This window comes from Gordionus sp. m RMFG-2023, chromosome 4 (assembly GCF_954871325.1).
Source record: "Gordionus sp. m RMFG-2023 chromosome 4, tfGorSpeb1-WG-v2, whole genome shotgun sequence".
In the NCBI taxonomy this organism is placed as follows: Eukaryota; Metazoa; Nematomorpha; class Gordioida; order Chordodea; family Parachordodidae; genus Gordionus; species Gordionus sp. m RMFG-2023.
This window is the reverse complement of record NC_088778.1, coordinates 7,565,028-7,589,948: the sequence shown is the minus strand read 5'-3', so window position 1 is coordinate 7,589,948 and position 24,921 is coordinate 7,565,028. Positions and strand designations below refer to the sequence as shown.

At 26.5% G+C, this 24,921-nt stretch overlaps 1 protein-coding gene across 3 annotated transcripts; it reads left to right on the top strand.

Annotated features, from left to right (window-relative positions):
- The first annotated feature begins 9,649 nt into the window (after positions 1-9,649).
- LOC135927750 (uncharacterized) lies at positions 9,650-23,562 on the top strand. 3 transcript variants are annotated; one of them, XM_065463911.1, is made up of 6 exons: positions 9,650-9,768; positions 11,958-12,161; positions 17,114-17,320; positions 21,086-21,289; positions 21,337-21,545; positions 21,749-23,562. In XM_065463911.1, exons 2-6 carry the CDS (start codon positions 11,969-11,971, stop codon positions 22,352-22,354), a joined length of 1,419 nt encoding a protein of 472 aa, XP_065319983.1. In that variant the 5' UTR covers positions 9,650-9,768; positions 11,958-11,968; the 3' UTR covers positions 22,355-23,562. The 3 variants fall into 3 exon arrangements, with proteins under 3 accessions (XP_065319983.1, XP_065319985.1, XP_065319984.1); XM_065463912.1 differs by having other exon boundaries at positions 9,662-9,789; XM_065463913.1 differs by lacking the exon at positions 17,114-17,320.
- The last annotated feature ends 1,359 nt before the right edge of the window (positions 23,563-24,921 follow it).

Genomic DNA, 24,921 nt, shown 5'->3' with positions numbered 1-24,921 from the left:
CCAAATTTTAACAAAATCTTATAAATATTTTGTTATTTTCATAGAAGGTAGGTAAAGAAAAACCAAAAATATATTTGAAATCTTTTATTTAATTTATCTTTATTTTTACTATTACTACTGAAGATATTAAAAATTTTACAACTATATATATATATTATTATTTTAATACTATTTACATATATACAATTTACAATTTGTTTTAAGGTTACTTTCAGAAAAGTTATTTTAACGTTTTACATATACAAATACGTTATCTTTTTTTAAAGGCCGCACAAAATATATTTCACAAAAAGAAAAAAAGGTCTTTAAATTAATTTAAAAAGAAAGAAAAATATAAATTTTTTATATTCTAATTAACATTTCCCTCTTTTTTTAAATCTCATTTTTCATCAGTTTCTTCCAGTTATTCGTCTCTCAATTGATCCATTGGTCATTTGTTCGTATATCTTTAGATTGTTTGTTTGACCATCTGATTATCGTTTGTTGAATCGATTATCGAACATCATGAAACATCGTTGGTTGCACGTCGTTGGTTGAACATTGCTTGTTGATTTGCTGTTTGTATTGATCATCCCATTTCTCTTTCAAAATTTTATATATATATTTTTTACAAAAATTTTTATTTATTTATAACAATCATTTTCTATGCCGTAGGTCATATTCTCGCTCTTGAACTTGACTTTGAATTTTGAACTTGAACTTGTTCACTTCTTCCCCCTTTAAAAATTTTTACATTTGTTTGTAGTAGAATTTTCATTTGATATTTTATTCGTTGTTTAGCCTCAGTCATATCTTTTTTATTGGTTTGTTCGTAGCTTGTTATCATTATCGTCTAATCATTCGCTTGAATATCATCCTCCCATTAGTTTGTTCATCTCGTTATTTATTATCATTTTTATCAATGTTTGTAAACACATATTATGATCATTCTCAAATACAATAATTTTGGAATAATTGAAATGATAATGGAATAAATAATTTATCAGAATCATTCATAAGAATAAGAATCATAATTTGGAATATAGAATAATAGAATATTTGGAATTGTCTCTTTTTATATAATAATTTTTATTTATTATTTAATTATTTTTATTTTTAAATTTTACTCCTTTATTTTTCAATTTAAACAATTTTTTATATCATAATTACTCTTCAAATTGTTCTTTATAACAAAATTTCCCTTTCTCCTTCCATTTTCAACATACGATCTCCATATCGTACTCTTAATCTCTCTTTCAACATCACGATATTTAATCACCTTAATATTTATTTTAAGTTTCTTTATAAATTTTTTATTAATTATAAAATTTTTTATTTCATTATTTTCTTCAATTTTTATTTCATTATTGTTTTTAATAACTATTATTTCTTCAATTGTTATCATATGATTTATTTCTTCTAATTTATAAGAATTTATTTCTTAATTAACATTTGGTATTAATTTACATAATTCAATTTTATTCAAGTTTTTCTTATCTTTAAAATTTTTATTAGGATAACATATATTATATGATCTAGTTTTTCCATTTATCTCTTTTACCTCTTTATAATCACAAAAATATTTTAATACAGATATTGCTTCTTCATAACTTGAAGCTCCATATATCGGTAACATTGTGTCCATAAGCAAATATAAGTCATCTGGTTTAAATGTTAAACTCAAAACATCTTTACTCTCATGGTATGTTAAATAATTTTCTAATTCATCTATGAATTTTGTTTTATTCTTATAGGTTTTTTCATATTTTAAATATTTTATTATTAAAATTTTATTATATTTATTTTTAATTTTACATTTTAATCATCTCTTACGTGTTTTTAGAATCATATTAACATCATTTTCCATAATCCTCTTTCTTCTAGCTTCACCATGTTCCAGTCTCTAAAATCATGCTAAAATTTTTTTTATACATATTTCAATTTGTAGCATAATAATTATCTGCCACCATGTTATTTTCATGGAAGGCAGGTAAAGAAGAACCAAAAATATATTTGAAATCTTTTATTTAATTTATCTTTATTTTTACTATTACTATTGAAGATATTAAAAATTTTACAACTATATATATTATTATTTTAATGCTATTTACATATATACAATTTACAATTTGTTTTAAGGTTACTTTCAAAAAAGTTATTTTAACGTTTTACATATACAAATACGATATCTTTTTTTAAAGGTCGCACAAAATATATTTCACAAAAAGAAAAAAGGTCATTAAATAAATTTAAAAAGAAAGAAAAATATAAATTTTTTATATTCTAATTAACATATTTAAATTGTAATTTATAATTTTCAAATAAGTAGGTTGTTAGTTGTTTAAATTAATCATTCTACATAGAGAAAAATAATAAATTTGGATAATTTTTTATCAAGTTTTTCGGTGTCCTTTTACCAATGACATAATATGTCATTGCCTTTTACTAATGAACCTTTTTATAATGATTGATATTTAAAAAAAATTATTAGGAATAGTTGACAAAAATATATGTCAAGGTGAAATTAAGCTTTTATTTAAAAATATACTATTAAAAAATCAAAAACTAGTAATATTAATAATATAGATCAATTTTTAATTTCTCTAGAAACCATCTGGCTTCCTATTTAAAACAGTGGCGTCGCTAGGGGGGCGCGCAGGGATTGAGCCCCCTGAAAAGTTTGAATAGCCCCCTGAAGCAAATTTTTTTTTTAATGGTTCCTTAATATCCCCTTGAGCTAAAAATAAATGTTTTTAATTGCCCTCTGAATAATTTCTTTTATAATTCTATTGAAATAATTTCTTTTATAATTCTATTGAGTAATATATAGATTTAATTTTATTAAAAAATTAATAAGACTATCTTAATTTTTATTAAATGAATACTATTTTAATTATTAGATTAGATTATTACATAAATTATACTATGTCAGCTTGCAATCAAATTCTATGTTAAAAATAAAACAATATCACTCACTAAATATTAATTTAGCATTAACAGTTGAATTGACCTTTATTATTTAAATTATTATATAACCCTAATTAAATAAATATAATCATTTATTAATTTAAAATTAATAATTTAATATTTTAGCCGAGTTCAAAATCACTAATCAACTATATTATTGATTTTTAAATTTAATTATTATGTCTCTTCCTAAAATTATTTTCAAGGTCCAAATCCAAATAAATATAAGAGATTTATTTATAAAAATATGTAGACATATAGTTTATAATCCTCTATTATATATAATTTTTTATAAAATATTAAGTAAAATGGCACTTTTACAGACGTATCTGACAGTTATATTATATATTACAGTTAATATTTTTAAAATTTTACTAATAAATGCTTTTGACAATAAATATAAGTAACAATTTACTTACAAATATTTAACACCATCTATATATTTACAATATAATTAAAATTAAGCGTATTATTATTCATCCCACAAGATATCTTTTCTTCTCTTTTTTGCTTGTTTTTAGGATGCTATTTTTTTTTCTACGGAACATAGATTTGAGTTAAATTTTTAATACGAATATATTTTTAATATTATTACAAACGACTATTATTTTAAGATATAATATACCAACTAAGGATGGTGCGACAATAATATATAAAATCTTAATTGCTTTCATGATACTGGTTCTTATTTTGTAGTTACAAAATGTTTCATTTCTAATATGGCATTTTTGCCGTGTAAATAACTCAAGGCTTTAATATATTTGCATAATTTCTTCTAAAGGTTTTTAGTGTTTTTGTTTTATCAATTTATCTAACAGAATAAATTCTGATATGGGTTACCATCGTGAGTGTCATGGCTAGAACTGCAAATTAACCAGCATCTATTATTTGTGTGGCTATGTAATTTAAGATTATTACTACAGCTGCTAAGAGCATATGATCGCATATTTTAGATAAGCAATAATGGTCAACTGTGTAGTCGTTTATGTATCATTAAAAATGGAAAATAATCTTTTAGAAATTTAATATCATACAATAATTTTCTCGATTACTTACCTAGCTTCCATCATGTCATCTAAGAGGAAGCTATAACCACCATATAGTTTTATGATTTGGATTAGTCGTTTATATTCTCTTCTTCAAGAATTGTTGATTTACTAAGGTCTATAAAAATTTTTTTATTAGTCTATTCTATAAAACATTGTCTAAAATGGTAATAGAGTTATATTAGTTTCATGACCTTTTGTCAATGTAAGTTGCTAAGATTATATTATATTATTTTATGTAGTTTTCAAAAACAATTATAAATTGAGACATATATATATCAATTAATTAACCTTTTTTATCATTTATAATTCTTTAATATAATAAATGACATTCAGAATAATTCTTTAGAGTTATTAAATTTTAAAAAGGTATAATATATTAATATAAAACCCGGCCGAAGGCCCGCAAATTGGGGGGTATGGGGGGTGAAGTCCCCCATAAAATTTTTTTAGTAAGCTCCCTGAGATTGTAAAGGCTAGCGACGCTCCTGGTTTAAAAGATAGATTTGAAAACGAGGTTAAAATGATTTGAATAAATTTGAATTAAATGATTATTTTTATTTTAGAAATTATTTCTCGTTCACAATTATTATAGCACAGGCGTAGCCGGGGGGGGGGGCAAGGGGAAATCCCCCCCCCTTCAGAAATTTATCACCTTTTGTAAATATGATTTTTAGCTAATAAAAAATATCCCCCTTAGTCCTCCCCCCACTCCCTGACCCTCAAATATGTATGCATATATCTTAAATAATAATTTAAAAGAAAGAATGTAAAAGTTGATATTTTTTTATAAAACTATTCATCATAATTTATAGATATTTGGGAAAATAAATTTTTAATATATAAAATGAACCAAAAATGTTTTTTAATAAATGGAATATAAGCCAAAGATAAGTCTTAAGACAGAAGTGAAATGTATTATAATTATTAATAATAGATCCATAAAATTAATAAATAATATAATATATCAAATATAATTTTTTATAAAGTGAGTAATTTTAATTTATTAATCTTAATAAAAGTTAAATATAATTTTAAAACTATTGATAAAATTAAATCATAAATTAAAAAATATTAAAGCACAATAAAAACAGTGGAATATTATATGTCGTAGATTTACAGTATATCTAATTATCAAATGACAATCAAGTAATTTTTACCTATATAGCGAATAATCTATTTTACAGATAACTATAAAATATTGATAAGGACATCAGAAAATATCTTTTAAAGACATTGTGGGATGAATAATATGAAAATTAAATTTAAATATCATTTTCCTTAAAATTAATAGATGGCGTTAAATAATTGAATGCAAATTGTTGCATATTTAATATCAAGAGTATTAATTAGTAAAATTTGTTAAATTATTAACTGTAATATATTATCTAACTGTCAAACATGTCTGTAAAAGTGGAATTTTACCTAGTATTTTATAACTAATTCTATATAATAGAGTAAAATCAACTATATGTCTACTTACTTTTTATAAATAAATTACTTATAATTGTTTGGAATAAATTATTACTTATGCTTTTATATTAAGGTATATACAATACAAGTAATTTATTATATTTTTATTTTATATAAACTAATAAAAATATATTTCATATTTGTTCCAGGCTTATATTAAAATTTGTAAAAATATTTATGCCTATATATAGACTAAAGTAACCCGGCCGAATGTCGGGGAAAAGTGAGCCAAAGACCCGCCCCAAAGGGGTCTGGGGCGAAGCCCCCAGTAATTTTTTAATTCCCCTCCCCCTTATGAAAATCCTGGCTACGCCTATGTTATAGTCTTAAGATGCAAGATTTGAGAAGCAAAAAAAAGAACCTGCCAAACAATTCAATTAAATAAAACAATTGCTTAGTTTTGACAATATATAGATAAAAGTATTCCTATTGGATAATTTAAGTAATTCCAAGTGTGAAAGGTACTTTCATCTTGTAAATTTGATCATGGCAGATAATCGAGCGAGTTTGAGAGTAAATTATTTGTCGAATTTAATGTTCATGGATATTAATAGACCTTCGATATGGGAGGGTAGTGTTGTTAAATGGCTCGATTTGAGCCGATTTTTATAAACTACAAAAACATTACGCGAGACAAAAAATTTTTCTCATAGATAAGACTAAGGTTTGGACATCAATTAGCGAAATCTTGAGGCAGAGGAAATATTTTTCTGGCCGAAATATTAGATGTTTTAAAAGATCGGTTCAAATCGAGTCGTTTAACAACACTATGTGAGGGAATTCCAGAAACATATATCAAAATTTGGAAAATAAAATATCGCGGGGCATATGAAATCTTTTCAAAAAAAAACATCCTAAAGAAAACAAAGAAATGAAAGATTCATGGGGAATTTTTTAATTCATTAATTTGTATAAATATATGTGGTATTAAACTTGTAACATTATTTTTAATATATAATATAAAATCAAGAATTTATTTTAATTTCGTAATAAAAAAATTACATTTTATATAATATAATATTATATTGCCATAGATTTACTGATAAATAAAAAGTTATTTTTTCAATTTGAAACTTATATTAGTGATTCCTTAGTATTCTAAATAAATTGTTAGGGTTAGATAAGAATATTAATTAATAAATTTAAATATATTATCTTATAAAAATTAAAAAAAATTAACCTTTCTATAGCAAATATATTGTTGAGGCTGATTATAGTTTTTAACCAAAAACAAGTATGGAAGGCAGTATTGCGAATACTCTATCTATGTTATATTTTTTTGTACTAGTACTTTGTATCTTTTTGACAGATTACTTGTATAAATTAATATTGAAACGTTAATTAGTTCAATAGTTACGCTGCAAATAGGCCATTGTCTCAAAAAATAAAAAAATTGATTTTATATATTTCTATAGCCACTTACACATTTTTTTATTAACTATTAAATGGTGCCTGAGTTATCCAAATCATCAGGGATTTATTACATATCATAATATACAAAGGAATTTACTTGACAAAATAGTATCCTTTGTTTCGAAATTTAAAACAATTGTTGGAAACTTTCCTCAGAAACCGTTTCGAAAAAATGTTCTGCTGGAAATGAGCTAGGATTTAAAATTGTAGCAATTATTATTGACTAACATTACCCCATAATATTATGCTATGGTGTAAAGATAATTATGTTTGCTTTTGAGATTTCCATTTGATTTTCCCAAAGAAACGCTCCTTCTATTCGTGTTTTCTGAAAAAGAAGCGATTTTTAATATAATTTAAGCAATCTATTTTAATCTAATCATATATTCTAGAAACTAATGGAAAGCAGGATCTTAGCGGATAACCAATTTTTGTTCTCGTTGATAATTTGTACATATGAAACTACAGGCGGTACGCAACGTTTAGAAATCACATTTGCAGCTGGCGGCATGGAATTTTTTATTTATTAGCTTCCATCATCAAATTGTACGCAAAGGCAATTATTTTTATAAACATTAAATTATGATTTTTTTATAGATACAATTAAATTTTTTTAGAAACGCTATATTTTTAGCTAAAAATAAAATATACCAGTAATATTCTTTTTTTTATAATTTTTTAATAACATGGTATGAAATTTAAATTTGTGGTGCTTGGAGATGATACCTTGAATTCAACGTCAACTTGTAATAGAGAAAACTCTTTTGGTAAGATTGTTAATTGCTGGAATTCAGAGAAAGTTTAATTTAAAAAAATTTAAAAAACTTTTTTTATAATATTAAATGAATCAGAATCTAGATCCATTTTTAGATGATGTATCTGTATCTAAATCTGTTTCAAAGTATCTAGCAACTCTGATATCGTGTAACTGTCGTCTTCCTATAAGAATTTGCTATTATTGTTCCAATCCATTTATAGTAGAATCCTTGATATTCATCTCTTTCATTCTCAAGTTTACTATTCAAACATCACGCTCCCTAGTAGTTTATTAAATCTAATCTTTATAAACATGTTGTGCTTTGGTGGAATAACCTCCGAGCTATGATCAATACTAATAAATTCTTTCTCATTTCTAAAGATTAGCACCAAATTATTTTTGTGATGAAATAAATTAAATTGTTTCTTTTAAATTTGAAAGATTATTAATAGCTCCTATAGTTTGATAATGTTTTCCAATTTTTTTCAAACATTATTAAGCGTATTTTTATTAACTTTACTTTCAGGCCTAAATTATATATTATGTCATCTGGCTGGAACATTTAATATTATTACCTTCATTTGAATGTTATTATTGTAATATCTTAATGGAATCAAATTTAATAAACTGTTTATCAGGGTCGGCAGTTATAATTTCTCTTAAGGTATTACTTTTTCATACCATCAACTGTTACTAAATTGTGTATTCCATGACCCAAACTTACGAGGTGTTCACATTTTCTCCTAATTTTTCACCCGTTTGAATCCACCATAAAGTACATCATTTCAAAAAATTTACAATAAATGAGAGGTATATGTAATATAATTTGTTCCAAATTGATCGATAACACAAAATTTTGTTAAGTTAATTTGTACCTATATGTGTCTTTTCATGGATAGATATATATCCTTATGAACTGTTCGATTTATTGGCATCTTATCTGGCAAATCAAAATATTTCTAAAAATATGTTTTAAATTTAATAAACTTATAATGCACAAAACATAAAATTTTAATAATGGTTAAAAAAAGTGAACTTTTTATTTATGCTGACGTGATTGAAAATACTCGACCACGCATCCTAGAGTGCAGAAAAATATCGGCGGCGTTAATAGTCAACCCCTGCATAGCTTTATTTATATATCTACCTTAAATACTTAATTTTCAAGATAATCTTGCATCTTTTTCATTTTATTAACATAACTTATTTAACAATGCATAAGAAATAGATATACCCTTACTTAGTTTTGGTTAAATTACGATAAATTTATAAATTTTAATATCACATCATATAGCTGATATTTTTAATCATTTCAAATAATTAAATGTATAATTTATTAACTTTATTTTATGCACTTATATTACAAATTAAAATAATTATTAAAAGTTATTTAATTCTAAATTATGAAAATTATATTTTCCTTATTAACTTTATTTTTCACGTAATTATTTTTTTCACCTAATATACAAAGATTATACAATGTATATGTAAAAAAATAATTATCATGTCATCATAGACAAAGATGTCTAAATGTATTTCATTAAAAAACAATGCACTGTTATAAATAAATTCAATAAACCAAAAAAAATTAAAATTTATGTAAAATAATTTATAAACACCTCCCCCCCCCACCTCTTTTATCGGTAAGTATGTTCATCCGTATCTTTCAATATCATCCCTCATTATACATACATTCATTTGTTTATTCATTCCTTCCTACCCGCTTTGAACAAATAAATCAGTTATGAACATTCTTTTATAAATCTTGATAGTTTTATATAAATAATAAATATTTGATAAATGGATAAAAGATAAAACGATAAAACGATAACTTAAACCAATTTTCTTAAATAACGTATATTTTTTGTCACCTTTATCTTTTAATAGTTAAAAAAAAGTCCAAAAATATTAATACTTAAAATAATTTATGGCAGAAAAATATATTAACAACTTGCTATTTATAATATGTCCTTGAATTAAATTAAAAAATATGTTTTGACCACAAATCAATTTTTTTCGTACCTGGTTTATAATCATTAATCATTATTAATATTTTTCTCTTTTTTTACGATTTTATATTTATAATACTTCATTAGAAAAAATATTCTGGAAAGTATAATAGATTTTATAAAAGTAACATTTTAAAAATAATGGGTAAATTAGTTCTATTTATATATTTCGTTAGAATTTATAACACTTAGGCATCGTTTATAGTAAGCGCAAAATCCTCGACATCCCTAAACTATATCATAACCGTATAAATTAACCCTATATATTTTGTAAATTATGCATCGCTTGAACTACATCGCGAAATTTTACGCTTACTATAAACGAGGATATGATAATCATAGCTAAACGATAGCTAGACTCTATTATTTAATATATTATTTTTTGTAATTTAATAAATGCATACGTTGTCTAACTTTTTTCGCGATTATTATAAATATAAATCAAAAATTTTAGGAAAAAAGTATTTTAATAAAAGAATTAATAAAAAAAGGGGGGGGGGCACATTTCAGTAGGAAAATCCTAGTTAGGCATATGGCCAATTATGTAATTACAAGAGTGATAGAGGAATTGCCTCTTCCTTTCCAATTCTCATCCCTTCCACTAATGTAATTTTGAAAGTTGTTTTATTGATACTCCTTTGAATTACTTTTTTAAACTTCTCACAACCTCCTCTGAGTCTCGTTAATGACCTCCTTAACGCCTGATTTATAGTAAGCGCAATTTGCTCAAACGATGCAAAATTATTCGCTGCGTAACAAAAGCAAGACAATAATAGGTATAATTTATAAATTAGAGCGGATGAAATCGCGACTTGTTTATTATATATCAACAAGGTATTATAGATGTGACGCATCAGCTGTGGTTACGCTAGTGATTAATTCTGTATCTCTTGAGCAAATCGCGATTGCTATAAATTCATCATAACTGTCAAGTTAGATTAAAACAAAAACGAATCCCTTATATTTTACCTTAACTTTAAATGGACTGTGAAATCAGAAATTTTTTAAAGTTATTATTTTAAAACAAATATTATACGCGCGCTCAAGTTAGTTTGTGTTGGCAATATTTTTGGCTTACTTAAATTTCAAATTAAAAAAATCTAAATATTGGTTGAACATAATTTTTCAAATTTCCAATGAAAAATCTATTAATGCTAACTGACAACTAAGGCAGAGACTTTTAACCCTCCTCCCAAGCCAATGACTATATTATTACCTCTTCCAGCGAAAATAAAATTAGCAATAAAAAAGGGATTCAAAAAACTCCTTATATCCCCCCTCCTCCAATTTTATTCAAATAACGATAGCATTACTAAAACTGCCAGCATATCTCCAATTTCAACGGCGATCTTGCGTCATAATCCCCCCACCCCACTGGAAGTTATAATAAAAAAAGGTGACGTCTAAAATGCTCTGTTAGGTCCATCGCACTGCTCGAATCATAATCATATATCCCATTTGAAAATTATCTTCCACCCTTTTGGGCATGTATATTAGCTTTCATAATGTTAGCTTTCAAATTAGCCTTTTCCCGGTTTGGCTAAATTTTTAGACCCAGCCCATTTGCAATTAAGGTTGTCCGGCCTGGCCAGTAGTATTGTTAAAAAGCCCGCTTTGGATTGATATTTCAAAACGGCCCGATTAAAATTTTAGCTAAAATATAATTATGTTAGCATTGAGATTTGACAAGCAGATGTCCAAGTATTTATACCGCATATGAACAAAATCTTTAGGCTTACATAATGTTATTTTGTTTATAATCTTATTCGGACCTTTTTTTAAAATCCACACGAATCGGGCTTTTAAACAACACTACTGGCCAGGCCCGGCCCAATTTTAATGTAAAGTCTAAGCCCAAAATATATTTAGTTGATGAACACTATAATAAACAACCATTTATAATAACGAGGAAACTACACTATATGGATTATGTCACTTCTATCAAATATCAGAAATTCATCAACAATACAAATCAAAAATATTTTTTTAAAGGTTTGGCCCAATTAAAAAAATTCAGACGTTGCCAGGCGTTAGACCTCTAGTTATAAATAATGTTGTCAATGACCTATAGGGAGGGGTAAAAATGCCTGCAATAAAAAGCCAATCAAAATCTTGATTAATGTAATACTTATCACAAGATTGATTGATATGGCATTTTTACTATAAAATCAAATGTTTTGCAGTGAAATAATTCTTAGATGAAATTACTATATATAAGATATATAAAATAAAGTTCAATCAATAAATTAAAATTTTTAATTAGGCAATTCAGTAAGTTTATGAAAATTAATATATACAAAAAAAACATAATAGTTTAAATACAAATGAAACACTTTGATGAAGTAGAATGTAAGTTCGAAGTAAGGTGTATAAAGGTGGAAGAGATAGATGGGATTCCAGAGTGGATCTACAAGGAAGTAGGCTGGACTACTAATGATTGCACATTTCTCAAGATATGCTACGATATAGATCCCAAGGGTTGGTTTGTGGCTGTCACCTCGAATGAAGACATCATTGGTTTAATTTTTTTTATTCAAAAATATTATAAATTTTGTTCAAGGAAAACATGCCAAACCTTTTTTAAATAAAATTTAATCAAATAAATTAATGAGTGATTCTTTTCAATTATATAATTTTTCTCTTCCTTACTATTTTTTTTTAATAATTTACGAATTATAATATTTTACTTGAACATGATGTAAGAATTGACTAATTCCATTAACTTTCAATGTTAAAGTAATTCGCAACACAAGTCATCTTATAATTTTATCGGGGAGATATAGTTTTATCTTTATAAAATTTAAACATGCTTAATAAATTGTTACAATTTAAAAATTTTTTTTTTATTAAATGTAATAGCGTGAGAGCCATGTCTCATTAGCCTCATTCTTTGGGGTTAGACAATCTATCATCGAACCTAATCCAAACTAGATAAATAAATTAGCTAACTAGTTTGTTAATATTTTGGCAGAACAGCACTGAATTTTAATTAATGCAATTTCATTCAATTATAATAATAAGTTATAATTAATTAATTACACGATAAATCAATAATAATAAGTATAACACGATTTTCAACTAACCTCTTCAGATTTTTTAAAAGATTTTTTGATTTCAAACTCACTAAAAGTCCGAGATATGGGTGTTCAAAGTATAAAATTTTTATTAAATTTTTGAATCTTGATAACATCTTTAAAATTTGCTGAGCTAACATATTCATTCAAATATGATTAGTAACTTTGATTGCTCTTTAATATTATATGAAAATATAATTATTGAAAAAATTATTAAGTGTAAATATGGTAAGTGTGTATATCAGGAAATCGGTATTTTTTTAAATATAAATACTTATATCAAGATAATATGAGGATAGAGATTCAACAAGTTTTAACGTTATTTATGTTTAGGGACATAAACGGCCCAATTTCTATCTTACTACAGTATTTTAACCTAAATAACTTTTATCTCTAAATTAAAGTCATAATGCCAGTATTTTTAAAAATATCTAAGGAGATCAGCTCGAAAATCATGTTGATTTATTGTGAAACTCCCCATATGTATTCTATAATTTGATAAAATGGAAGAAAAAAAAATAATTTTTAGTAATTAATTATTTATGGCCTGGGTTAGTGATATAAAATATAAATTAAAAAGTGTACCCTTGGGAGATTTTGCAGTGTATAAATATATTCCCATACAAAAAATTAAAATTGATAAATTAACGTTTAGATAATTTGACATGAGTTTTTCCAGTAGCCTGCAATTTTTTAAACTATATATTTCAACCGCATAACAAATACCTATTTTTATTGTTATTCGGCCACACTGGTTAAAGATTGCTCTAAAGCACCATTTTTATTTTTACGGCGCATTATTTTTAGTTGGCCAATCATTTTCCTAGAACTATTTTTCATTACAATTTTTCCATAAGTTGCAAATTCCCCCCTCCCCTAATCCTTATTTCATAATTCTTCAACTTCTGTTTCAATTTTCCTACGAATTTAATTTCTATTATTTTATCATTAAAGATTTTTTTAAAATCTATTTATGTGAAACAATAAATAAAATTATAAATATTTAATTTATTTTAGTTGATTTTTAATTTTATAGTAAACATAATGCTCTACAGTATCGTAGCTACGGGGGTTGTTTTGGGGTTTGGATCCCTTCCCAGAGCAAAAAAATACAAATACTGAATTCTTATCAATCTTTCTATAATTCTAATGATAAATTTTGGTTTATATTTTTATTTTGTTATCTTTTATCAATAGTAATATTTGAAAAAACATAAAATTTAGTACTGTTTGCACATATGGATTAATAGATTTATGGTTATATTATTGATATTTATTTAATATGCCAATGTTTTACATAATTCAATAAGATTATTGTACAACACGTAAATTAAAATAAATATATCTCACAAGATAGCAAACTTCTTTTTTTATTTAAGCTTTTATTTATAATAGTAAATTATATTATCATATTAATTAAAATATTATAAAATTATTTAAAATAAAAATTAAAAAACTATATAATTAAAATAGAATATTATAATTGGGTTCCCCAAAAGGAATCATAATTATGTCTAAAAATTTTAATTTAAGTTTTTTGGCGCAAATTTAAAGATTCTCTGTTTTGTATGTAAAAAACCGTATTTTATTGCCTAGATCTTTTAAAAAATATGTTAATGGCGGAAAATGACCATTTATAGAAGTCACTATTGGTGTGAATATGAAGTTAATAAAATTTTTAAATTTGTTACTTTTTAGTTTCTGTCTGTTTTAGTAGGTTGATATTTAAGTTTAGGAGGAATAAATAGACACATGCGTAGTTTTTTAACGATTTACGAAAGCCCAAGGTGTGCTTGTCATACCATCAGGTCTTAAACCATCACATAGATTTGTGGGTTTAAGATAATTCGGTTTGTGTGCGGCTGTTAAACCTCGATTTATTATAGTTTATTGCTGTATGGCTTTGATGTCGTCCCTGACTAAATATACAATTAAGGTCATGCTTACCCTTTGAATCAACCGGTGATTTGCATTTGATACAAGCATGAGGCTGACAATGTCACAACCTAGACTCAAACCAATGGCTACTTTCAGTTGTTCGTCTGATAAGAGATTAGCAAGCTTATGGAGTGATTCTAACCATTCATAAACATCAAGTCTATCGGTTGATTGAAAGAGTTGAATGCAATATAAAGTTTCTTCTGATAATAGATTACCAAGGTTACAACTAGGGAGTGATTCTAAATTCATACACCAAGTCTATCAGTTGATAAGGAGTTGAATGCAATAGAAAGTTGGATTGACTGATATCTATTTGGTATTTTAAAAGTAAAGGTGTGAAAAATATTTTGTGCATGTTGATTAATGATATATGAATTCAGTAAATTAGGAGTATCAAGGCCAAGTTTCATAGAAGAATTTTAAAAGGAGGTAAGATGAAGGCTATTGAAAGCGTTTTTGAAATTTAGTTTATATATTAATGGTTTGGTGGTGGGTTTTCTATATATATTATTAAATTATGAGCCACAATTTCACATCCGCCCTTAATCCCGAAACCTAGTTGATAAGAGTTCAAAATGTTGACAACATCATGTTTATACGTTCGATTATGATTTTGGCTATTAATCTTCTGGAAAAGGAGTCAATTGTAATGGGACGATACCGCCATCTAGTTTGGATAAAGCGATTAGAAGTGCTCAAAGGATTTGGTGATTTTGTGATGTCCTTATTAAAAATGTTATTGCAAAAAGTTGTTAAAACTTTAATGACAGAACTATGGGAAGGATTTTTTAAATTATAGCATTGAAATAAGAGAGTCTGAAACCATCAAGACCAATGTTAAAATTTTGTTGAAAGAATTGATAGCGTTGATATTTCTTCATTGGTAAAAATTATGATCTGGTATATTGAGGGGATGGGGAGATTATATCTGGAAGCCTCATCTCGATATTATTTAACATTTGTATGTTATATCATTTACTTGTTTTTTATTAATTTGGGTGTAGTTATTCATTTGAATAGTGTCAAAATTATCTATATGTTATTTTATTTGTTCAGGTAATGAGGGCTCTTTTTTAACGGAACGTATAAGACATTTGTGAGAGAAAGTATTCCCATGATTTTAATCAATTTAAGTTGTTATTAACTTTTGTGATAAGCTTTGTAACAAAATTTGAAATTAGGTTTCTAGATTTATTGGGTAGATTTGTCAAGGTGGGTCCCTTTTTCCATTTGAAAAATTTTTTAAGAAAATCTATGTTAATATGAGAGGGATGGGACTTAGTAATATTTAATAAAAGTTTGAATAATATTATAATTTTGATAGTTGAAGGTTTTTGAGAGGAAGGACACGTTATCCCTTTGTGTTTATATAAAAGATTTTCCTTTGATTAATTTTGCACGAATATTACAAAAATGTGAAAGTAGTAAATTAATGAGAAGTGGAGCCAGTAATTTGGATCCTGCACATTAAGACAATTATAGGCCAACAATATAGATTAGCACGGTTGCCAGCAAGTAAAAAAATTGGATTGTTTTATGAAAGAAACTTTATTTAAATGTGTTATTACCATTAAAGATCATTGATTTATTCAAATTATTTGATTTTTATTTTCAGCTGGGAGGATAGGTACAAAAATAATCATTTATTTATATGAATATGTATATATATAAATTGGTGTTTCAATTTCTTGTTACATGTTTGATGTATAATGTGAAAGTGGTAAACTCAAATAAACGGGTTAACGAAATGACGGGTAGAAAATTTTAAATTCCAAGCTGAAATTCCCTTCCCTCAAAGATAAACCTGTCCAATCATGGGCCGATGTCCCGTTAACGGGGGGGGGTCTAAGTGAAAGCCCCTTAAGCTATTATATTTAGATTCCCCCTATAATTCCTAGCTTTGTCAATGATGCTATATAATTGTTGCAATATTTTAATTAATTTTGACTATCTTTGTAAAAGCTCTTATAAAATTTAAAAAATGGAGTTAGTCATACACCATTTTCTAGTTGCTTTGCCATTTGCCATTTCACTCAGGAGTCAAAAATACTTTAAAAGGAATTCTAGAATATCCTGCATCCATTTTTATGTAAAAAAAATTTTCATGTTTTTAAGTACGTAAGGGGCCCAAAAATATTTTTTAAAAGGATAATAAAATAACCTAGTTTCGACCAGTTAACTCTTTTTTCTTAATTAAAAACAAGAGATTATTAGATAAGTGAGTAGAACCACGAGAACCATCATTACTTTAACTATATATTTTTTTTTATCCTTTTGTTTTGATCCCCGGTTTTATCTGAAACTGGACGAGTTTAGACTTAATAATAAAAGGCCAAGAGATATGAATACAGATTAATATATTAAAAATAATGGCAATTAGATATTACTAATTATGAAAAGAACCCAAAAATAGTATATTTATTTCCTCTCTGGTACGCTTTATAATAATTTAAGGAACCTTGTTGAGTGCCAACTTAAACGATAAATATTCGTTCGCTGGCTTGTTCGTAGTCTCTAAGAAGCACAGATTCCGAGGAGTAGGAAAGAAACTATTAGACAATATGTTTAAACACGTTGCTCATAGATGTTTGGGCATCAATTCCGTCGAAGAAAGAGTCTCCTCAAATCTTAAAATGGGAATGACTCAACCATTATTTAAAAGTATACAAAACAAACAATATATTAAATTTTTTTACTTTATACAATATCAATCTGCATACTATTGCTTTATTAGAAGAGATAGTTTAAACAGTGAAAAGGGTGACTTTTATTGAATTTTATAAATGTGATTACTTTCGTATTAGATTAGTAATTATTGGTCAATAGGCATAATATTCTATTTGTTTCAAATAATTTAAATTTAATAGTAAAGAATGAATAGTAAATAATTTGTTTTGTCCGAATATGAATTCGAGTCAAATTAATCGAATTCGAATAATATGTTTCATCCAATGTCCAAATCTGTTTTAACTTTTACTTTTTGCTAGCTCTAGTAAAAGTCTTGACTTCGGATGTAGAGTTAATAAAATTTAATTATTTACACTCCCGAAGCATATGACCCAGTTTATCTCAATTATAACTATTACCCCCCTCCTCCGAGACTCAAAATTCTGTTTTATTTTTATTTTCCTTCCCCGAGAGTTCCTTCTCGGCTCTTTATACGGTCTCAGCACTTAATTATTATTAAAATTATGGCTATCAGAATTAAAAATTGATTTGCCTACACAGTAGCGTACGCAGGAATTTGGTCTGGGGGGGGGATAATAAATTTTTTTAAGAAATATTATTGTTTTTTAAAAATATCAAGCATAAATTTATCAGGACATAACTATTTCTAATACAAAATTTTAAATTAATGTGAATTATAAAAAAATTATATGTAAAGAAACACTTAAATGACCCAAAATAGAAATTTGAATTTTTTGAGCTTTAAAATTTATATATAAAGTATAAAAAATTTAAATATTAGAAATATAAATTAATACACAAAAAGCTTAGGGAATAATTGTATTTTGTATGTTATATATTTACAATGTAAAATTTAATCTTCGTTGGGATTGAGCTAATTTTTCAATTATCTCATCCCTGCTTGTTATCAAATGCCTATGAATATTCAAAAGATCCAAACCTTTCAATCTACTTTCAAAAGTTGTACTTCTTGGTATGTTTTTCAGAGATCTGCAGGCCTGGCCCTGGGCTAGACAGTATGGCCGGGCCCGAAATTTTTAAAAATAAACACCCGGGCTGAGCCTAATTTTTTTAAAAAAAACATTTAGGCGTTGAAATTTTTTTTTAACAGTCTATATTTGAAATCGTTATTATTAGCTATAAAAATCAAAAATAAATATAATTTATTTTTAAAAAATCCGGGTCGGGCCTGAAAATTTTATTTTAAAAAAGGCCGGGCCGGGCCTGAAAATTGAGCTTAGCCGTAAAAATCTTTAAAAAAATCCGGATCATGCCCTGCAAATGGTACCTCTGCAAGGCTCTGTTATTCTTCTTAAAAAAAAGAATGTTCTCTCATTTTTTACTTTTGGGAAGAGTTGCTAATATATATAAACCCTTTTAATACATTGGGAATATAATCTAAAATGTGTTGGAAATAATGCAGAGCATCTATAGCATTTTTTGGGACTGTGTCAACCATAGTTAATCTTATAAACATAGTTATTCAGCTAATAAAGCATCATAAGATACTTTAACATCTTCATGATAAAAATCCAACAAATATTTTTTTTCTATCACCATCTGAAAAAGGTTGGGAAGGCTTTTATAGAAATAATATTTGCAGATTGGTAAGTGCTGCATAATGAATTAAAAACCATTCATTTATTTGGTTTATAAATGTATTTGTATCTAAGATATACTTCTACTGATCCTATATTAATGTTTTAACTATGAGCTTGCCTTGCTGTAAGTCGAGTGAGACATTAAACACGTATAGCTCTGCTTTTGACTTAACAATAACATATAAAATATGAAATTCTTCATAAACATTAGCCCTAATTTCCTTGAGTTCTAATAAAATGCTCTTCGCTATTCTCATCTTCTTAATCAAGTCATAATGATTTTGAAAAGTAATACATAAAATAGTTGTACATTAATGAGAAAAAAAATTTGGAATAAGCATTGTATCCAATAATTTTCTTGCTTCTAAGGAAAAATTTCTTTCAGGCCATTGTGATATGTCAGTAATAGCAAATAATCGGCTCTTCTAAATCCATAAAAGCTGTTACTGCTTGATGGCGGAGACTCTATCTCGTAGGACAAGGTTGCAATTTCTTTCTCCATGTTGGACAATTTCAGAATAATTATTATTTGACTAGAAATTTAAAAATGGTAGATAAATATTACGCCACTAAAAATTTGAAAATAATAAGATAATATTACGCCGGAAAACTTGAAATCGAAATTAATTGATAAACTTAGTGATGAATGTGATAATAAATATAATTAATTATATATTTAATATGAGATAGGAATAAATATTAACAAATATAAATTAATATAGTACTGTGTAAATTTAATTCAAAACATTTCCATATTTATTAATGATTTGAAAATAAAATTATTTGACTTGTAAAAAGTTGTTAAAATAACATATTTATATATTCTTATTAATTTTTACAAATTAAAATTTTTATTTACAAATTAAAATTTTTATTTACAAAAGAATTAAAAAATATGGAAATGTTTTAAATTAAATCTGCACAACACTCTAGACAAAAATATTTTTGAAAAATATATCCGGCATCTGCATTTTTTTGTTTGGGGGGGGGATTTGTCCCCCTGCCCCCCCGCTGCGTACGCCAATGTGCCTACATCACTATTCATACCCTATTTAACTCCTGAACCGTCAACCATGTTACCTTACCCATCACACCTTTCTCTTTTTACATCCCTCAATGGTCAAAGTCTGCCCCATTATTTTTACACTGCGACCTTCCCATTCTCCTACCCCAAATTATACATATCCATATTACTAATATTACTAACGCTCCAAAAATATTATATTGAATTACCCACTGCGAATCTGAGTGGCGCGTTTATCAAGATAATATTAACTACAAGTGAAAATCTTTTCTAAGTATAATTAATTCGCTCTCAAAAAATCGCATGTCTTATTAAGAATAAACAATAAGATATACTTTGTGCCTTAAAAATTAGCTTGGCTTTATAAAATAGATTAATATATTTTTAAATTTCTTCAAATAATTAGGTCTCATTCGTCATTTTTAGATTATTAAAATAATTTTTCTGTTTAAAATTATATGTGCAATAAATTTTGTCTATATATTTTGTAGGAATTACTTTATAATATTTAAAGTTATTATACCATTTAAATTATCTCATTCTTTCGAATCACCGTCTATATGACAGGATTTTCACTGGATGCAAATCTCTTTCAAAAACCTTACACCTTTTTAATTATAATGGTACCATAAATTTTAAAGAGAATAACTTAAATTATTTTATTTCTACTACCAACTATCAAAATATTGTGTATATATAAGTTATTTTTTTTGAGTATGAATTCAATTAAAAACCCTCTCATTTACAATGAATGCATTATTATAATATATTGTTTGGCAGTTTTAACACTTTTAAATTACATTTTAAAGGAGAGCAGACATTACAGTTTTTTCTTGGAAAATAATGTCTATGATTGTATGCAATATATTTCATCCAAAAACTTAATAATTAATTCTCCCCTCCCCCAATAAATTTATTCTACCCCCTCAAAGGCGCCTATCCCCTCCCCCTTATAAAATTGCATGCAACCTATTCCACCCCCCCCCCCCCCTGCCCTTTCCGCTCACGTAGACACTGGTTAGAATAATGTATTATTCAATTCATCATTGTTTTTGACTAGGCGTATAATAAAAGAGAACACTAAAAATTTATAATTTATATTCTCCACCTTAGTTTCCATATTCAAAGGATCTTTAATACGCAACTGTCCGATACTTGATTCTTCAACAAAATATGCATCCATTGATGATCTTACATCATTACCTATTACAATTAATGGAATGACGTGTAATCAGTGCAATATTAAAAAGCAGGACCACCTCCGGAATATTTATGGGACAAACCTAGAGTTAGAGATAAAGGAAACCACCGAAAAAAGTTATATAAACGCAACATTTTTATTGATTTTAAACTATTTTTGACAGATCATTTCTGCAGATGCCTGAGCACTAGGAATACTGGTTTCACAAAATATATAGATAGCATGGCAATACCAAGAAATGAAGATAGTTATTTGAAATTTATGGATGGCATGGATATCGATTTAAAAAGCCTATATGATTACGATAAGGCGATTCACGGTGGGGTGACTAGAGAAATTTTTTTGAAGGCCATTATACAGTTATCTGTGAAGGTTTACTTACGTTGATGTAAAAAAAGTTTATTTTATATTTAAGTGTTTACGTAAATTTGTTAATTTTACTTTGTTTATGCATCTGCTTTTCCTTAAAAATGCATTGGCAAGATAGTTAATAATTGTTTTATTTAAACTAACACAATAAAATATGTTTGTGATACATCACATTAACTACTTTAAAATAAACTATTTATTTAAAGAATGACCCGGCATACAAAGTAAAATGTATAGTAGCAGTTAAAAGCACTGAAACGATGGCAAACGAATCGCAAGCTTCATCTGCGCAGATATGCGGTTACGGAATTATACGCCCTAGATGGATGCCAACTTCAGCCAATCATGAAATGGTTACTTCCCCTTGCACCAATGATTCGATTCATCTAACTTCTGAGCGTTTCATGATTATAGGCCCGTTATACGCCGATAGTTCAAATATTGCCAACAAATTATTAAAAGCTCTCCTAGACTCGGTCCCATCCGAATGGTCCATTAATGTTGAGTTAACCGTTCCTTTCAGGGCAAATGACGGATTTGCCTGTAATTCTCACGATTCATCCCTCAATCCAAATTTCTTGTATGTGGCTGCTACCAAAGCGTTAGGACTTACTAAAGGAACAGATTGTTACAGAATGTATAAAAACGATATTCTGGAAACAGTGAACATGTGCGAAGAGAATCTTGAAGAAAGTGAACCTATAAAAAATAATAATGAATATGCTAACGGAAAACTAAATCTTGTTCCTATGCCTAACATTTTAATGGAAAAGGTTTATTCTTTTGTGAGCTCGGATTGTTTCTTAATTTGAACAACTCCGATCTAATAGTTTTTAGCAGAATATATTACTAAAATGCCTTTAATAGCTATTTAAAATATAAATTAAATATTTTAAATTAAATGACAATTTGAAATTCGTTTAAAATATGAATAAATTTAATCCTAAAAGATATTAAAGTTTATATTTATATATAATATATAACTTTTAATGATTTTTAATTTATTTAACTATTATAATAACCTTAATAATTTAATAGGCCTATGAAATAAAAAAAATCTAAAATAAATTACTAAATGGTTACTTATAGTTATATAATATTAAATAATAAATATTACAACAGAAATATCGGCGGATTACAAAAATTTAAATGTGATAAGGGAAACAGCTCATTAAAAATAACCCTTTTTTAAAAAATTTGGATTAATATTAAATTAATATTTTTTATTTTTAGAAATATAAGATGATTTTTAAAAATTGAACAAGCGTAAAACACACGTATTCTTTAAATAAGAAACACGTTCACATCAAAGTTCGTCAAAATTAAAGCGAACGCCGTTCATGAATTTAAAAAAAACTTTGTCCGCGTTCGTTTATAACATTATAATCTCAACATGTATGTGATAAGCTAATCTACGTTGATATACAATCCCGAATGTTAAATTTTTTAAATAAGTCTCTTAAATGAAATAATTAACCTTTACTCTGGAGGTAGTGTTCTTGTTGACTCAAAGGGACGGCATAGCCTACACTGCCGTTCATGCAAAGGCGCATCTCTAGACACAATCAATGCAATTCCATTATTCAACGCGCCCCTTATTCCCAAATTCCATTAATCCTCAGACCTCTCGGTCATATAAGATGTTGGAAAACATCCAGTTGGCATAACCCAAATTCTTTGGAAAAGGGGTCCTAAATTGTTATTTTAACATCTTCTCAAAGAGCTGTCCAAAATAAATAAATATTCGGAAATATCCAAAAAACACTACACAATATTTGGTGGTCGAGCCTTATCCATAAAATTATCGATTAACCCGAAAGATTTTTCTTAACTTAGGCAAAGGCTTTATCGTCATACATAAATCTAATAGTTTCATTGAAGCCTCCTTGGACCAACCTAACTTTTTTAAACATATTTATATATCGTTAATATTTTATTTTTTTTAAATCTTTTATGTATAATGTATTTAAATTATTACATGTTTTGATTCGAGTTAATAAAGATATAATATCAAACAAAATATACTGAAAAATTGTATATATTTCGTATTGGCATATGGAATTCATGGGGATTGAGAATCTCTTTTTTTTAAATCATACTTAGGGTGATTTTTTTTAAAAAATCTGATTGGAAGGAAAATGTATTCTATCTAATAAAATAATAATTTTTCTTAAAAATTTAAATTCGCAGTTTTCAAATCTCAATCTTTCATTAATAAATTAGCTTTAATATTTCAAATCCCAGTCTTTATATTATAAGTTTGAATCAAACAATAAACAATGAATAAAATAACAAAAATGGTCAGTACAAAATCTAAAATAAAACAATAATGACATCGATCATATCGATGTTTGACTATAATATTGTAATAACATATTAAATAAAACTAAATATATAATCTACGAATCTACATTACAACATTTCTTGATTGACATTGGATATAAAATTATATGTATATAAGTGAAAATACACAATTATACCCACATTTATATTGATCTTTCATTTAAATTAAAAAAAATACACATAAATTGGAAATGTCTCCGGATTCTTGTTTGATTAAAACTCTCATATTTCCCATTCTCATTAAATGATTTAAAATGGAGAGATTCCGAACGCCATGGATTACATATCCCGATATGACACATATAATATGTAGGGATAAGGTTTTTTCGAATAAAAAACAAACCTTATTTTTTTCGTCTTTTTTAAAAAAATTTATTGCTTTAAAATTTATATTTTATTGCAAATTTTTTATTTTCACAAGAATTTAATTTAAAATATTCTTTTATTGAAAGATAGGGTTTTTAAAAACGGCTATCCAGAAAAATTATACCCAATACTAAAGATTTTGCTAATAAATGGCTATATCTATTAGGGAAATCTCGAGGCTTAGGAAATATTTATCAGGCTAAAATATTGATTTAGCCGTTTTTCGAATCGTTTAAGAACACTATTAAAATATATATAAACAGCATGTCAACTCGGTCATTGGTAGGTTATTGTGAAATTCACCGTGGATATTTCCCACTACACACTAACAGTTGTAGATGTTGGAATATCTAGTAAACAAACTGCCAAACTTTGAGAAGGTACACACTATTTCCTACATTTACACAAAGTGGCACCATCAACGAGTTACGCGTCCTCCCATAAGCTTGAGCTAGCAAATATGAGTTTTTGTTCTATATTGTAAATATATTACCTAAATAATGAAAAATTTAAAATATCATTTCTACTCCATTTATCATTTCTACTCCATTTATCATTTCTACTCCATTTATCATTTTTACTCAGTTTATATTTTCCATTTTGCTACTACTCAAAGACAAAATATTGCTTTGAACATAATTTATTAAAATTTCCTCTTTTCTCCCGCAAT

Coding starts and splice junctions, on each gene's coding strand:
- LOC135927750 (XM_065463911.1), top strand. CDS start 11,969: ATGAAACACTTTGATGAAGTAGAATGTAAGTTCGAAGTAAGGTGTATA. Junction 17,321..21,085: donor GACTCAACCATTATTTAAAA/GTATACAAAACA, acceptor TCTCCACCTTAG/TTTCCATATTCAAAGGATCT. Junction 21,290..21,336: donor AAAGGAAACCACCGAAAAAA/GTTATATAAACG, acceptor TATTTTTGACAG/ATCATTTCTGCAGATGCCTG.